We start from the raw sequence: 18,260 nt of genomic DNA on the forward strand, positions 1-18,260 counted from the left end.
ACCTCATTTTTCCAGGGCAGTCTTTTCTAAAATTGAAGAGAAAAATAAAGAATAGTGGAATGTAGGAGACGAGCTGAAAGTAGGGAAAATGGACTGGGCGGAGGGGTAACAGTGTCATTCAATACGACTGTGGACTTATGTCACTGCCTGAAAAGAAATTTGAATTCGTTTCAATAACTAGGGAAGTATTTAACCATTCAAAAACTCATTCATATGACTACAAGAGAATTCTTATTGGTACTGCACTTCTCAAAATAACTAGAACTTACTTTCTCACCTTTTTTTATTTCCAGAATTATATTCTTAAAACATTTAACCTTAGAACTAGAACACAAATTGTGGGCTAGATTTGTAGAATGATAATGCCACTCTCCAATAAGTTGTCTTGGACAGCTAGTATCTGAGATATCATTCCCTATAATAAAAATGTAAAGTTCTACTCATTTGGCGTGTATAGTAGGTAATTTTTCAGGGATAGAAATGATTGCAAAGCTTAGATTTATTTGCTGCTGTTTTTAAAAATATATATTTATTGGGATGAATGTATGTTGTTAATGTTTATAGATTATGTGGGTAGCATGTGTAGCACTGGTAGCTGTAGGTGGAGTATACCATCTTATAGGGTAATCCTCTAAGAAAATGGCTCTACACTCTAAATCAATCTTATTCTACATGAAAACCATTCAGACTTCTACTTGATCCTGCTTCTCATCTTCAAATCATTCTCCTTTTTATTCCAAACACTTGCATGATATCTTTAAGCAATTCATTTTTGGAAGCTATGTAGAGAAATCATTATCCTTTAAATCAACTAACAAAAATTTATACATGCAATTTGTATTGAGTGGGGTTAATTTTCTCGTCACTGAATCGTGCACAGAAGATATTATTTGGGAAATTTTATAAATCCCTTTTTTTTGGTGAATCAGCATAGCATACTGGCTATATGGAGGATGCAGATACTGGAACCAGACAACATTGGCACTGATATTTACTAGCAATGCAACCTTGGTAAGATGATTTAATCTTTCTGTGCCTTGATTTCTTCTGTAAAATGGAAATACTAGTACTACCCTACATAGGATTGTTGTGAGGAATGAGTTAATACATGTCAAGTGCTTAGAACTCTTGGTAAATGTTAGCTACTATTACTATTATTCATAGGTATCATCATATAAGCTCTTGCTGAAAAAGCCAAAGCATTGTTTCATAGTAGTAAGACTTCTTTGTATATGTAAGCTATACTTTTGTCATGCATGTTGGCACATTAGCAACACTTCAAAACAAGGATCAATAGCATTGACTTAGAAAGACAATACTATAGTTATTTCAAAATCCTGACCAATAATGCAGTTTTTATTTGCTGTGTTCACTGGAAGTCTGGTCTTCTTATGATGAATTTTCATTGCTGAAAGTGCTTTAACGTGGCTACTGTACTTGTATAGTTTACATTAAGTTTTTAAAATTTTATAAATTCCACGAGTGAATTTGCTTCTGAGAGTGACATTATGTGTTCTCTTAAGTTGTCAGTATAAGAGCAACACTTTGGGGATCTCACTGATTCTAAGAAGATCTGGTTCCCTTTACATTCCCAGGGAAAGGTCTGCTTCAGTAGGAACGGTCATGCAGGTTTCAAGGCTTTCAGACATAAAAGACATTTTGTTCACCATTTTCCATTAATTTGCTTTGCAGCTTGCAGTTCCCCACAATGACGAATGGACCCGATTTGCCAGGACCCTTGTGGAGATTCGTGCTAACAGAGCTGATAGCGAGGAGGAAGGCACCGTTGAGTTATCTGCCTAGTGGAAATGAGCCGCCCCCACCCCCACCCCCACCTTCCCCATCTAGAGCTCAGCATCTGCAGTCATCAGTTCTGCTCGTACTCGTGTCCATTCAGCATCAGTATTGCCGTGACATTTTGGGTGCCATATTGTGCCAGCTTTGCTTCAAGTATTCTAAATGTATCCCAGCCTGCTCGCCACCGACCTGAAATTCACCAGAGCATTTCTATCTTTATATTTCTGTCTCAAAAATGTGGGGGGGAACCTTTATGGGTTTAGTTGTTGCCTTTTAACTACTTAGAAGCTGTATTTAATAGCTGGAAACCTCTGGTTAAATTTGTGCTTACATGCACTTCTGGCATAGTCCTATTAAATCCATATGAAGCCAGATATGATTAGGTACAGATGTGGTGTGCTTCATGATATGGTACAGGGCCAAAGACTTGAGATGTGGTGTTTTACATGGTGACTCACATTATGAATGGATTTACTAGAAGAACATTGCTGCTCCTTATTTATTGTGGTGTGCTGCATGGAACATATTTATTTGAAAGCATTAAAATAAACGATCCTAGAGCATGTGCATAATGAGAGGACTGTATTGTCTCTCTGCTGCTGTTGAGGTTACATTAAGTTCCAAATAACAATTACAGTACGCCGGTTCCACTGAGGACATGAAATCTTTAGAGGTTTTTGGCAGTGAACGGAATTAATTTTAATGCCTATTATTTCTAGGTACTTTAACAATATTTCAAATATAGTTGACCATTGATACTTGTCATTCAAGCTAACACAGTCTGACAAAACTCTGTGGTTCCTATATATGATACCAGTATTGCCAATAAAATGTTCCAAACCAGGTCTGCACCAGCGTGGATAAATCCTTTGCTTGGGGAAAGCCTGATTAGAATTCTGTCACAGGGAGTGGGGGAGATACAGTAGGGTCATATTAAGAATTGATAATGAATTGACAGACAGCCAACATGGCTGGATTTAAACCAAGACTCTGGTTTTTTGGAACACTCTCCCTTAGCTCCTTTACCAGAGCCACTCAGGCCCAAAGACTATCTCAAATGTTGGAGTAAGAAAAACAGGGTAAGATGAACAAATACCAAATGCTCTACACATTTTGGTGTTTTTTTATTGTTATTATTTACAACAGAAAATTATGTTTGTTTATTACTATTGGACCAGGAAACATGTCTATAAACAACTTTAATAGAAAATTTTTTTCAAAAAGTCATTTCATGCCTAGAGAAAATTTAAATAAATAGTGGTTGAGTCATGAAAAACATTTGAAGACAGGCATTCAGCTTTTTAGGAAAAGTTCCATGGTGCTTTGTTGAGAAGGGATTCCTTGAACTGTGAGATTTCTATTTTTAAAATAATGATAATGCTTTAAGTGCCCTATAGATATTGAAATTCTTTGTAAAAACAAACAGAAATTAAATTTGTAAAGATAAAATGTGTCTTAAATAGGTTTAAAAGCAATCTAATAAAAAGTGCTGGGGAAAAAAGTTTCTTAAGCATACAGTAAAGGACCAAGAATAAATCAGTAACCCACGAGTTGCTATTATAGAGCAAACGCTGAATACTTTGTTTCTATTCAGCAGACGACTATGAAAACTGCAAAGGCCAGAGTCACTTGTAGTAAGCACATGAAGAATTACAAGAGGAGTCTAAATATGTATGTATCCCACTGTGGGAGCTGGTCTCCAAGACAGTCTCCCACTTCTTGAGTAGTGCCAACCCGAGTTGAATCTGGGCTGACCTTGTGTAGCTGACAGAATATGGAGGAAGTGATGCTATGGCATACGAACACTTATAGCTTCCTTCTAGGTCTCTTGGCACACTCACTCTTGGTCCGCCTGAGCCACTGTGTAAGAAGTACAACTACCCTGAGACCTCCATGCCATACAGAGGCCCAAGCTGAACATGGCGTGGCCATGCGGATAGAGAGAGATACCCAGCCAGCCCACAGCCGTGTACGTCATCCCAGCTGATGTCCCAGATGGAATGTGGTGACCATGAAAATTTGCCTCTCAGATCTCCTATTGCAGAGAGCACAACTGACTGACGGCTCCAGCTGCTTTACTCGGAAACCTATCACCGTGTTTGACCAAGGCCAGGCTTCCCACAGGCTGCTCCCAGCCAAGACTGAGCATGACAGGGATGCGTAGGCAGGCTTGTCCCTGGGAGACGCAGGACTTCTCTGAGAGGTAACTGACTCAAGGGCTCCCTGTCAGCATTGCTAAAACATTCTTAGAACTGTGCTGCCGTCCAAAACTAATCTTCCTTCCTCCCTCCCTCCCTCCCTCCCTTCCTCCCTCCCTTTCTCTCCCTCCCTTTCTCTCTCCCTCCTCTCCTTCTTTTTTCCTACCTTTCCCTCTCTCTTTCTCAGGCTCAGACCAACATCACTGTCAGATGGCTCTCCCAATATACCCTGGCTGGGGACATGCTGGCCCTGATAAGGAAGTAAAGAGACTGAACACCAATAGTGTTGTAACAATTAGCATGTACCATTAGGGGTCAGGGGAGTAGCACAGGGATTGGATTTTGACGAGTTTGATTAAGCGGGCCAGAATGTAAGACTGGATAGGCAAAAATTCATTGACTTTGAGGAACTTTTTTGGGATATGTGATTTTGTACTCTGGTAAGGACCCCAGGGGGTAGAGTGGCTGTTACAGTGGCTCTTAGAAGTCTGGAAAAGCTGTAGCCTACACTTAATGAAGTGACAAATGTCTGAGTTGCCCTGATAATATAGCTAGGAATAAAGAGGTTGAGGGAAGTGGATATGTTAGAATGGATATATTATGTGCAGCTGGAAGGCTCATCCAAGAGTTATGTTACATAGGAGTGCCCAGCATACACACCCTTCACCAAAGCCATTAGTAGTGAGCTACTGAGAGAGGCATAAGCATCTCCAGGAATTTTAGTGGTGGCCTCCTCTGCGGGCCAGGGCCTATAGTAGGAGAGAGTCACAGAGCAGGGCTTGTTACTATCTAAGGGGATGATGAGGCTCCAGAGTAATAGTGACTAGGTGGTGGCAGTTAACCACCAGAAGCAAGGAAGCCACAACTACCGTAAATGGCCAGCTAGCTCAAAGGAGCAGCCCAGGAGGCTTTACCCATGGGGAATTATGGGAATCATTAATAGAATATGGCATCCGTAGGGGCAAAACAGACAGGCAGCCGAAACGGTGTTTCTTAACATCTATAAACAAAAACATAAAAGCAAGAATGGAGGAGCAGGAGGCTGCAGGCAGTTGCCTCAATAGGAAATCACAATCCTCTTCTCATACCCAGACCTGAGCCAGTTTTCCCATCCAGAACCCATGGACTGAAGAGCTGTCTAGCTTGTAGGAGGAAGGACACCACGGCAAACATATGTGGTGATGATGCCCTCAGTCTTTTCCCAAAGGGACCTATGGCCATTTATTCAGGTGAATGTACAATGCAGAAGGAGAAAAATCCAGATACTTTGAGGACTACTGGATATAGGGTCTGAGTTCAGATTGAAACCCAAAGCTGCATCATTGTCCCCCAGTTAGAGTGGTAACTTGTGATCAGGTAACATAATGAAGTCCTTACTACAGTCCAGTTAGAGTGGTAACTTGTGATCAGGTAACATAATGAAGTCCTTACTACAGTCTAGGTGGTCACAAAGGGCTCATTAAGTCTATGGACCCACACAGTGAATGTTTCCCCGATCTCTGAGTTTTCAATTAGAATTGATATACTTGGTATTGGGTCCCTGGCCTCTGGGGTAAGAGCTATATAGACGGGAAGGCCAAGTGGAGATCTATGAAACTGCCATACTCCCTGCTCCTGCCAAGATGGTAAATAAAACCCAATATTACATCTCAGGGTACGAGTAGGAGGATGGCAGAGATTAGTGACATTCTTCAAGTCCTAAAAGATCAGAGTGGTGGTCCCTATAATACATCCATTTAATACGCCAGTCCAGCCCCTTCATAAACTAGCTGGATCTTGTAGAATAACTGAAGAGTATTGCAAGTTTAACCAAGTAGGACCTCTGATCATGGCTGCTGTGCCACATGTGATATCTTTCTTGGAACAGATTAATAAGGCCTCTGGTACATGATATGTGGCTACTGATTGATAATGCATTCTTTTTCATTCCAACCATATAATAAGATCAGAAACAGTTTACCCTTATGTGGGAAGGACAACAGTACTCATTCATAGTTTGCCTCAGGGCTATATTAACCTCTCATCCTCTGTCATACTCCAAAGAGGTCTGGACTGCCTGAACATCCACAGAACATTACACTAATCCATTAGATCAATGGCATCACAATGATTAGGCAGGATAAGCAACAGTAAATTAATGCACCAGAAGTTTTGGTGAGATATATATACTCCAGAGGATGGGAAATAAATTCAAGGAAGATTTGGGGACCTGCTACTTCAGTGGAATTTTTAGGAATCCAGTGGTTAGGAGCATGCTGGGATATCCCCTCCAAAGTAAAAGACAAATTGCTAGAGCTTAGAACTTTCAACACAAAGAGGAAGCACAGCACTTGGTAGGCCTCTTTGAGTTCTGAAAGCAACATGTTCCGTATCTAAAATTACTGCTCTGTTCTACATACCAGGGAGCATGCACAGCTTTGAGTGGGGCTCAGAATGGGAAAGACTTTGCAGGTCTTGCACTGCAGCAGGTCCAAACTGCAGTGCAAGGAGCTCTACTGCTTGGGCCATCCAGTCAGCAGATGCTACAGTATTAGAGGTATCAATGGTGGGAAAAGATGTGGTATGGAACTTGTGGAAAGCCCCAGTAGGGAAATTACAATGGTGGCCCATGGCGATCTGAAGGAAGGCCATGCTATCTGAAGCAAAGAATTATGTGACTTTTGAGAAATGCTCCTGGCATGTTACTGGGTGTTGGTAGAAACAGAGCTCTTCACCATGGGATATGAAGATACCAGACATCCAAACAGCCCATTATAAGCTGAGTCCTGTCAGCCTCACCAAGTCATAAAGTTGGACAGATCCAGCAGAAATCCCTTGTAAAATGGAAATTGTGCATCCAGGATGTACATCTGAGCATCACCAGAGACAAGAGTAAGCTGCATGAGCAAGTAGCCCAGAAGCCCAATGTCACCCAACAGGATTTTATCAGCATCCCTTTCCCATGCTTACCTATATGGTCATATGTGGGGAGGGTGAGTTCTGTATGACCAGCTGAAAAAGCAGGAAAAGATCAGAGCCTGGCTTGTATATGGGTTGGCTTGGTTTGTGGCTTAAAGTTGAAAATGGATAACAGCTAAATTATAGCCATATTAAAGGGTGACCTTGAAAGACAGAAGGAAAATCTTTCCAATAGACAGAGCTGTGAGTTGCACACCTAGTCATCTACTTTGTGTGGAAGGAGAAGTGGCCAGAACTAAGTACATATACATATCACCATCGTAGCCCAAGCCATCATCATCTGTCTCATCAATGCTTGCAATAATCTCCTAACTGATCTCTCTGCTTCTATCTTTGACATCTTCAGTCCCTTCTCAATACAGCCACTTGGTCAATGTTCCACGTGCATTTAAAAAGAATGTAAATTCTTCAGATGTTGAGTATGTGGTTCTAAAAATGTCAAATAGATTAAATTGGCTGAGAATATTGTTTCAATCTATAATCTTACTGATTCTTTTCTATGTGTTCTATCAATTACTGAGAAGGAGATGTTAAAATATTCAACTATGGTTGTGAATTTATCCTTTAATTCTCTCCATTTTTATTCATGCATTTTGAGGCTCTGTTACTATATACATATTTGGTTTATTAAATCTTCTTGATAAACTGACCCTTTTGTTATTATGAAATTTCCCTCTAGTATCTTTTCATTTCAGCCTGAAGGACTCCCTTTAGCATTTGTTGTAGGGCAGGTCTGCTAGTGACAAACTTTCCGTTTTTGCTTATTTGCTTATCTGGGAATGTTAATTTCTCCTTCGTTTTTGAAGAATAATTTTGTCTGAAGTGGAATTTTTCATTGAAGTTTTTATTTTTTTTCTTTCAGCACTTTGAATATCTCATCCTACTGCCTTTTGGTCTTTATATTTGCAGATAAGATATCAGCTGTTAATTTTATGTAGGATCTTTTGTATATGATAAGTAGCTTCTCTCTTATAGCTTTCAAGATTCCTTCATTGGCTTTGGCTTTTGACAGTTTGATTATGTGTTTAGGTGTGGATCTCTTTGAGTTTGTCCTACTTGGATTCATGGAGCTTCTTGAATGTATAGATTAATGTTTTTCATCAAATTTGGGCAGTTTTCACCCATTATTTCTTCAAGTATTCTTTCTGCTCTTTCTCTGTCTCTTCTCCTTCTGGAACTTTCATTATGTGTATTTTGGCATGTATGATGATGTACCACAGGTCTCTGTTCAATTTTTGCCCATGTTTTTCCTTTTTGCTCTTCAGACTGCATAATTTTAATTGACCCTTCTTCACATTTGCTTATTCTTTCTTCTGACATTTCAAATCTGCTATTGAGTTTCTCTAGCGAAATTTTCATTTTAGTTATTGTGCTTTTCAACTCCAAAATTTCTATTTTTTAAATAATTTCTGTCTATTGGTATTCTCTATTTGGTGAGACATCATTCTCATACTTTCCTTTAGTTCTTTAGACATAGTTTCCTTTCATTCATTGAGCATATTTATAATAGCTGGTTTAAAGTCTTTGTCTAGAACATCCAATATCTGGGCTTTCTCTGGTATGGTTTCTACTGATTTCTTGTTTTCCTATGTATACGCCATACTTTGTTGTTTCTTTGCATGTGTACTTTTTTGTTGTTGAAAACTGGGTATTGTAATATACCCAGTAATTGTAACATTAATTGGCACCCAGTAATTATAATATTGTTATGTGCTACTCTGGAAATCAGATTTTCTCCTCTCCTCAGGATTTGTTGTTGTTGCTGCTTATTGTAATTGTTGTTGTTTATTGAGTGAATTTTCTGAACTAATTCTGTACAGTCTGTATTCTGTGTCATGTGTGGCCCCTGAAGTCTCTGTTAATTTGATGTTTAGCTAATGATTGGACAGAGATTTCCTTAAGTGCCTAGCATCAAAAAACTTGTCCAGTTTTTGCCAAGTGCATGTTGAAGTGCACCTTCACCATTCAGGCAGGCAGTTTACAATTCTCCATTAGCCTTCAATTCCTGTTTCTGCAGAGCCTCAAGGTCAGCAGGAGGTGAGAGCTTAGGGTCTTCTCAGGTCTTTCGTGAGCATGTGCACATTTCTGAGTATGTGTGTTTGTTCTTCCAGCCTCCCAGGAATATATCAGAGCTATTCAAAGCCCTTACGGACATCTCATTCCCTAGCCTGTGCTCTCAAGTTTTTGGTGAGTCTAATATTTGCCCTGTTATTTATTACCTCAGGCAGCAGCAACTAAGATATTAGCTTGTAAATATTTTCAGCAAATGCCCCCCCCCCGCCCCCCCCAGGAAGCAGCTTTGGCACTGTGCCAGATCCAAGTTAGGGGAAACAAAGACAAGTATTTTATGCTAGTCTACCACAGAGGCACCATACCGGTCAGAACAAATAATTAGAATTCTTTGTGAATGAGATGCTTTCTGCTTCCTGCAGTACCAGGAATGCGAGTTGTTATTTTCAGAGCCACTGCAGGACTAGGGAGGAGGGCTGGGACTAGGGTAAGTTAAAATGCCACAAAGTTCACTATTCTTTCTGAGAATAGCATTTTTCTTCAGTCAGTGTTTCCCTAGTTGCTGCAAGTCTTTGGTTAATTTCCAGAGTTCAAGAACAAGAGTTGATTTTGACAATTTTACCCTGTTTTTTATTGCTTTTATGGAGAGGCAGAATTTGGAGTTCCTTTCTTTGCCATTTTGGCTAATGTCATTCTCACCCTTTTACTTTTAATCTGTCTGTTTCTTTATATTTGAAGGGTGTTTTTTGTAAACAGCTTAAAGTCGAGTCCTTCTTTTCTTTTATCCAGTCTAACAGTCTCTGCCTTTTAATTATGGGTTTAGTCCATGTACAGTTAATATAATTTTTGGCATGGTTGAATTTTTTTTGTATTGGTATTCTTTTTCTGTTTTGTTGTGAGGAAGATCGGCCCTGAGCTAACATCCTTTACCAATCTTCCTCTTTTTGCTGAGGAAGATTAGCCCTGAGCTAACATCTGTGCCCATCTCCCTCTCTGTTGTATATGGGACGCCACCACAGCATGGCTTGATGAGCGGTGTGTAGGTCTGCACCCGGGATCTGAACCAGCGAACACCGGGCCGCCAAAGCAGAGCATGCGAATTTAACCACTATGCCACTGGGCTGGCCCCTGGTATTTGTTTTTTATTGGTCTCATTTATTCTTTGTTCTTATAGTTTTCCTCTCATGCCTTTTTTTTATTGCTGAAGAAGATTAGCCCTGAGCTAATATCTGTTGCTAATCTTCCTCGTTTTTTTTTTTTTCCTTATTGCTTGAGGAAGATTAGCCTTGAGCTAACATCTGCGCCAATCTTCCTCTACTTTATATGTGGGTCGCTGCCACAGTGTGGCTGATGAGTGGTGCAGGTCTGTGCCCAGGATCCAAACCTGTGAACCTGGGCCTCTGAAATGGAACACACTGAACTTAACCACTATGCCACAGGGCTGGCCCCTCTCTTGCCTTGTTTTTGATGGATTAAGTTATTTTTAGTATTGTATTACATCTCATCTATTGACCTCTATTATTTTTAGTGGTTTCACAAAAATACAAAATGAATGTTTAATCACAGACTACCTTTAAATGATATTATACTACTTCACACAAAAAAAACGTGTAACAGAATAATCCATTTACCCTGTCTGTCCTTTGTTCCCTTGGTGTCATGTATTTTACTTCTATAATACACATTTTACTTCCCACAACACAGTACTATTATTTTTGCTTCAGTGAATAGTCTTTTAAGGAAAAGTATTTATAAAATAAAGATAATTTTAAAAGGTTTTTAAAAATACTTACCATCATATTTTTCTTTTCTGGTCCTCTTATTTCTTTCTGGAGATCTGGGTTTTCTATCTAGTGTCATCTCTCTTCAGCCAATGAAATTTCTTTTGGCATATCCAGTAGTAAGATTCTGCAAGAGAATGATTTCCTCGGTTTTTGTATGTCTAAATGTGACTTTAAGGCCCCGTGGCTTAGCAGTTAAATGCACGTGCTCCGCTACTGGCGGCCCAGGTTCGGATCCCAGGCATGCACCAATGCACCGCTTCTCCGGCCATGCTGAGGCCGCATCCCACATACAGCAACTAGAAGGATGTGCAACTGTGACGTACAACTATCTACTGGGGCTTTGGGAAAAAGAAAGGAGGAGGATCAGCAATAGATGTTAGCTCAGAGCCGGTCTTCCTCAGGAAAAAGAGGAGGATTAGCACGGATGTTAGCTCAGGGCTGATCTTTCTCACAAAAAATAAAAATAAAGAATAAATGTGGCTTTATTTTGCCTTCATTTATGAAGCATTTTTGGGGTTTTTTGGACATTTTGACAGTTTTTTCTTCTTTAAGCATGATTTCTAAAATCATATCTTATCTAAGACATCTTTGTCTAATCCAAGGTCACAAAGACATTGAGTCTTTCACATAAAGTATGATATTAGCTGCAGGTTTTTTATAGATGCCCTTTATCAGATTAAGTTTTCTCTTATTTTTGGTTTGTGAGATTTTTTTTTTAAATGGGTGTTGAATTTTTCCAGATGCTTTTTCTGAATCTAATTTAAATGATCATGATTTTTCTTTTTAATCAGTATGCTACGTTAATTATTTTTGAATGTTATACTTACATTCCTGTGATGAACCCCATTTGGTCATAGTGGATTACCCCTTTTATATGTTGTTGGATTCAAATTGCTACATTTCTAAAAGGATATTTGTGTCTCTGTTCACAAAGGAATATTGGTCTGTGGTTTTTTGCCTTGTAATTTCTTTATGTGATTTTGATATTGTGGCAATGCTGTACTCATAAAATGAGTTGGGAAGTGGTCCCTCCTCTTCTATTTTTGCTGAGTTTCTAGAATCGTTATTATTTCTTCCTTAAATATTTGGTAGAAATCAAAAGTGAATGCATCTAGGCTTGGATTTTTCTTTGGGACAAGATTTCTTTAACTAAGAATGTGCTTACTTAAATACGGATATTCACATTATCTCTTTCTTCTTCAGTGACTTTGCTAGTATATATCTCTCAAGAAACCCATTTTATCTATCTAGTTTAATTTATTGGCTAAATTTGTTCATAGCATTCCCTTGTTATGACTTTAATATCTGTAGAATCTGTAGTGATATCCCTGCTTTGATTCTTGATATTATGATTTGTTTGTTTTCTCTTTTTTTCCTGATCAATCTGACTAGTGGTTTTCAATTTTATTGATCTTTTTAAATAAATAGATTTTGGCTTCATTGTTTTTTTCCCTATTGTTTTCCTGTCTTTTATTTCACTGATTTCTGCTTTTTATTATTTTATATCTTCTGCATCTTTGGGATTTAATTTGCTCTTCTTTTTCTAGTTTGTCAAGATGGAAGATTAGATAATTGATTTGAGACCTTTCATCTTCTCTAGTGAAAGCATTTAATAATATATATTTCCCTCTAAGCACTGCTTTAAATGCATTATAAATATCTGATATGTTGCATTTTTGCTCTCATTCACAAAATATTTTCTAATTATCTTTGTGATTTCTTCTTATACCCATGGGTTGTTTGGAAATATATTGTTTTTTCTTCAGATATATGAGGAATTTCCAAATATCTTTTAGTTATTGATTTCCAGTTTGATTCTATTGTGGCCAGAGAACATAATGTGTATGATTTCAATCTTCTTAAGTTTATAGAGACTTGTTTTGTGGCCCAGATTATAGTTAACCTTGGTAAAATTTATTTTTTGCTTAAGAAGAATATGTATTTTGCTGTTGTTCAGTGGAGTGTTCTATAAATATGAATTAGGTCAATTATTTGGTAAATTTGTTCAATGTCTTCTGTAAACTATTTTCTCTCTACTTGTTATATCAAAAGAAATGTGTTGAAATCAGGAAATATAATTGTAGATTTCTTCTTTTTCTTCTTTAGTTCTATTAGTTTTTCCTTCATGTATCTGAAGCTCTGTTATTAGGTGTATACACATTTAGGATTTTATGTCTCTGTGATAAATTGACCTCTGTGATCAGTATGAAATGTTCCTCTTTATCCCTACTACTAGTTCTCTTTCTAAAATCTACTTTGGTTCATATCATCATAGCCAACTCGAGCTTTTATGGAATTTGTGATTACATAGTATATCCTTTTCCATCAATTTACTTTCCATCTATCTATGTTTTTATATCTAATGCGAGTTACTTTAGATAGCATATAGTTAGGTGTGCTCTTTTTAAAAAGATCTAATCTGACAATCTTTGTCTTTTAATTGGATTGTTTAGGCCATTTGCATTTAATGTAGTTATCAATATGGTTAGGTTTAAATCTATCATCTTGCTCTTTTCTATTTGCTCCATCTGGGATTTTTCTTGTTGTTGTTTATTGTTCCCTCTTTCTCTGTCTTCTTTTGGATATTTTTTTTAGGTTTCTATTAATGTCTTATTGGCTAAATCTGTTTGTTTTTTATTTTTTATTTTGTTCTAGGAGTTTACAACATCTTTTACTTACCACACTTTACCTTCAGGTAATATTATACTACTTCATGTATAGTATAAGAATCTTTTGATAGTATACTTCCATTTTCCCCTCTTCTCTTTTATGCTATTTTTGTTGTACATTTTACTACTATGTATGCTGTAAACCTCACAATACCTCATTATTGATTTTGCTTTAAAGAGTCAATTATCTTTTTAAAGAAATTTTAAAAATAAGAAAAAGTTTTTTTTTTAATTATCCACTTTTCAATTCTGGAACTCTTTGTTTCTTTGTATAGATCTAGACTTTCATCTGGTATTATTTTCCTTCTGTCTAATGTCCTATCTATTTTTTTTTTTTTTTGGTGAGGAAGATTGTCCCTGAGCTAACATCTGTGCCAATATTCCTCTATCTTGTATGTGGGACACCGTCACAGCACAGCTTGATGAGCGGTGTGTAGGTCCACATCTGAGATCCGAACCTGTGAACTCCGGGCCACTGAAGTGGAGCACGTGAACTTAACCACTAGGCAACCATGCCAGCCCAACAATGTCCTATCTTTAACATTTCTTTTAGTGCAATTCTAGCAGCAATGTGAATTCTCTTAGCTTTTGCCTTTCTTATTTTGCATTTGTTTTTAAAAGATGTTTTCATTGGGTATAGATTTCTAGGTTGGCATTGTTTTTTCAATACCTTAAAGGTGTCACTTTGCTGTTTTCTGCCTTAAATAGCTTCCAACTAGAAATCTTCTCTTATTATCATCTTTCTCTGTAGGTTGTGGGACATTTTTCTCTGGCTGCTGTTAAGATTTTTTATTTATCACTGGTTTTCATCATTTTCATTGTGATGTACTTTTGTGTGGTTTTCTTTAGGTTTGTTTTGCTTGGGGTGCAATGAGCTTCATGGATTATGAGTTTATAGTTTTCTTAAGTTTGGAAATATTTCAGCTATTATTTCGTTAAATATTTTTTCTTGATATTGTTCAAAAATTATTTTAAGAATTTTTTTTCCTTTCTGCCTCATTTTGGAGAATTTCCTTTGCCATGCCTACGAGTTCACTGATCTTCTGTTCTGCAGTGTCTAATATATTTCCATTCAGTTTATTTTTCATTTCAGATATTGTAACTTTTATATCTTCCATATCTTTCCACATTATGTACATGTTTTCCCCTATCTTCTTGACTTTATGGATTATTTATAATAGCTGTCTTAATGGCCTTGTTGCTAGTTCCGTCATTTGTCATTTCTGGGTATATTTCTGTTGGTTGATTTTTCACTTTGTTATGGTTTATATTTTCCTTCTTTTTATGGTGATAGTTTTACTAGATTTTTTATTGTGAATTTTACATTGTGGGTTGTGGGATTTTGTTATATTGTTTTAAATGGTATCAAACTGTATTCTGACAAGCAGTTAAATCACTTGTGAATCAGTTGGATCATTATGAGGTCCACTTTTAAGCTTTGTTAAGGGCAAAGCAGCCTTCATTGTAGGACTAAATTAGCTCTATTCATAATACAACATTCTTGAGGATTCTACGTGATGTTCTATGTATTATGGAGGACTTTATACTCTTGCTGATGAGAACACAAACCATTTTCCCTCTGTGAGCTCCAAAATTTTTCTGCTTTCTCCTTTCCAATGGTACTTTCCCAAGTCTTGTATAGTTTCGTCTTACAAATGCATAGATCAGTACTCAGTCAGAGATTTAGGAACTCTCTACAAAACTCCAGAGCTGTCTTTCAGACCAGCTCCCTCCTGTTTGGTAATTTTGTCTTAAAAATTCTAGCTATCTTGGCCTCCCTGATTTCTGATCTCCATTTCTTCAATTTGCTGGGCCCTATTTGAGTTCCCCTTCCCTGCACAGTTGCTGGAAATTGCCTCCAGGCAGTAAGCTGGTGCAATGGTAGGTCACATCTTGTTTGTTTCCTTTCTCTCAGAGTTCACAGTCCTATTTGCCTCATAGTATCATATATTTTGCCCAGTTTTCTAGTTTTCCCTACTATTCCATCATGGCCAGAAGCAGAAATCTCCCAAAGGTATAATTTTCAAGGCAGAAACAAGTACACTAGGGTTCAGTGTCTATAGAGACCAAAACATTTACAGTTATGTGCCGCATAATGATGTTTTGGTCAATGACAGACTGCATATATGATGGTGGTCCCAAAAGATTAGCACCACATAGCCTGGGTGTGTAGTAGGCTATATCATCTAGGTTTGTGTAAGTACAATCTATGATGTTTGCACAACAATGAAATTGCCCAACACATTTCTCAGAACATATCCCTGTTGTTAAACGATGCATGACTGTATTTAATATTACGTCACAGTTTTGATAATACATTACTATGATCATTTTGAAATTTATTTTTAAACACCTTTAATAAAAGATAGTGGTCATCACTTACATCCAGCTTATGACAAATGCCATTATAATTTTTAATAATTTAGCCAGATATTTGTAGTGTTAAAAGGCTTAGTTATTAAACCAAAGCAAGACACTTTCTAAACTGAGTAAAAGGAAAGAATGCCATGCTTAACTTAAGGACCAAAAAGAGATGGAATTGATGGTTTCTCTACATTCACTCTCACAGAGAAACTATTTTTAAAAAGAAAGAAATCACTTACTTTATAAGTAGTGGTCACAGGTAACTTGAAGTTCCAGGTCAAGTGTGACTTGCTTCTTCAGTTGGGAAGAAGGAGAGGCACACACCACGTAGTAAAGCCGGACAAAGGCTGAGACCAAAAGTGTGGAGATATCTCTAGTTTCCACAGTAATAAAATTCAAACAAACATCGGCAATCACGTCACTTCTGTCTTAAGAAAAAAAGAATGCCTGTTTCAATTTTCTTCATCCCCAGGTTTTCATTTTTCTGATTTTACTCTAACAGAGTGTAAGTCTTTATAACACTGGAGCTGGCCCAAATGAAGAGGTTATCATAAGAAGCAGCCTCTTACATCAAGTGGCTGGTTGTCAGGACACATCCGTTCTCAAACTGATAAACTGTATCCCTATACTTAGAACTTAGGTAGGTAAATTCTGCTTCAAAACAGAAATCTGCACTTTGAAATATATAAATATATGACCCTTTTGAGAAAGGAATGAGAATATGACATTTTTAAATATATATAATTATTTTTTCTTTTGCCTAGGAAGAAAATGCTGTACATTTTCAGTGTGGGTCGGTCAGTAATCTGCTTTCATTTATGTAAGAATGGGGGAAGGGCAGCAAAATGCAGTGGTAGATATCCTCTCCTTTAACTTTAGGGATAGCAAGAAACTTGTTAGGAATAAAATAAGACTTTTCCACCGTTAGTGGTGACGGAGATTTTATGTCCAAAAGTAATTCCAGCAAATCCCACATTCTGTAAACTGTCTCCATTCCCTCCAGACACACTTTGAGGCCAAGTACCCATAGATATTTACTTTTAATTTGGTTTTCCATTATTTCCAACTTTTGTTGAAGAACGGCATTTTCTAATTAGAGATTTTTAAGATGGTCCAATTCAGTTCGCGTCATATCGCGTTGCACTGTAACAGTTTGTAAATTGACCTCTGCTTTTTCCACATTACCTTCCAATTTTAAACCCATGGGGCAAATGCTTCAAATTTACCTTAATCCTATCTTTGCTGACTTTAACAGGCTGTAAAATAGTTTAAGATGAACCTCTAAAGGCTTGTCAAGATTCACCTGGTCCTCGGGCTCTGGAATTCTCTGAGATGGCAAATGCACTTACTATGGTAAATAATCAGAGATCCCCTTTCCCTTCTACTCTAAGCTAGGAATGATACATCTGATACTGAGAACTGGGGACAATAAGAAGTCCTGCGCAAAGAACTTTCTATGTTGCATTTTGTTAAGAAACCCTTGTAGGTCAAGAACAAGGCTTGGGCTGCTATCAGACCTGGATCCAAATCGTTGCTTCCTCATTTGCTAGCGGCGAGACTGTGAGCAAGATACTTAACCTCTCTGAGTCTTGGTTTCCTCATTTGTAGCACAGGTAAAAGAATAGTACCTACTCTAACAGTTGTGGGGAAGATTTGATGAAATCATGTCCAGCATGTAATACCTCGTATTTAATGAGTTCTTAATGGCCAAAGCACTCCAGGGTTGGGGACAGAATTACTTGTTCCTCTTTCATCTGAAAGAAGCCCAATAAGAGACCAGAGCAAGAGCTGGGACAAGTAGCAAAGGATAGTGGAGGGGGCTGATGACAAATAAGGAAGAGTGTTTTAATCAGTCAAGTTTCATCAAAAAAGTATTTTAATGAAATTAAAATACTGTATTTCCTTTTCCCTATTGTATAGGACAGACTATAGTTTGCTTGCACAAGTCTGTTCTGAGAGCTTGAGTCCATTTTTAAATCATCTTAAGAACTACTCCACTGCAAAATCGAGCATCCTCCGAAGGGGCAGAAGCCCTGTCCAACGAATCAAAGCGGTGGTGGGCACCAGAGCCCTCGTGGCCACACCGCTGTGCCGGGGGTGTGTCTGTGACCCAGGAGAAGCCAGCCTCAGACAGGCACAATTAGTGTGTCTTCTTAACTTTCCTTCTAAAGTTATTTGAGGGGACTGTGGTTTTGCCTTGAGCAAAACCCCCTTAACAGCCGGGAATCTAAAAACAAACAACGTTATTTTATTAGGTTACCCCAGCAGATGAAAGCAGAGTGTTCCATTTGGACTCTTTTTGGAGTCAATTAATGCATTAGTTAAAAACAAACCCTTCTGAAAGAGAGTTCCCGTTGTCCGCAGCAGCTGCTAAAGGAAAGCTTGCCACTGTGCTCTTAAGGACACATAAATGTCAGGCAGGGAGAGGAACCGAATGAATGTAAATAATTAATATTCATTGATAAGAAAAACTATTTTAA

The 18,260-nt window shown here is 37.8% G+C and overlaps 1 protein-coding gene and 1 long non-coding RNA gene across 2 annotated transcripts in view; one reads left to right on the forward strand and one right to left on the reverse strand.

Annotated features, from left to right (window-relative positions):
• DYNC1I1 (dynein cytoplasmic 1 intermediate chain 1) overlaps positions 1 to 2,643 on the forward strand; it is a 262,229-nt gene extending 259,586 nt beyond the window's left edge. Inside the window, exon 15 of the mRNA XM_004431372.3 lies at positions 1,693 to 2,643. Coding sequence (XP_004431429.1) covers positions 1,693 to 1,803 — 111 coding nt within the window. The 3' untranslated portion in view covers positions 1,804 to 2,643. The remainder of the gene's footprint in view (positions 1 to 1,692) is intronic.
• LOC147918184 (uncharacterized) overlaps positions 1 to 18,260 on the reverse strand; it is a 32,380-nt gene extending 14,120 nt beyond the window's left edge. Inside the window, exons 1-2 of the long non-coding RNA XR_015549734.1 lie at positions 16,020 to 18,260; positions 10,757 to 10,871 (exon numbers count right to left, since the gene is read on the reverse strand). This is a non-coding gene — a long non-coding RNA (uncharacterized LOC147918184). The remainder of the gene's footprint in view (positions 1 to 10,756; positions 10,872 to 16,019) is intronic.

The sequence above is a fragment of the Ceratotherium simum genome, chromosome 1, assembly GCF_057802395.1.
Source record: "Ceratotherium simum simum isolate JZ-2026a chromosome 1, ASM5780239v1, whole genome shotgun sequence".
NCBI lineage: Eukaryota > Metazoa > Chordata > Mammalia > Perissodactyla > Rhinocerotidae > Ceratotherium > Ceratotherium simum.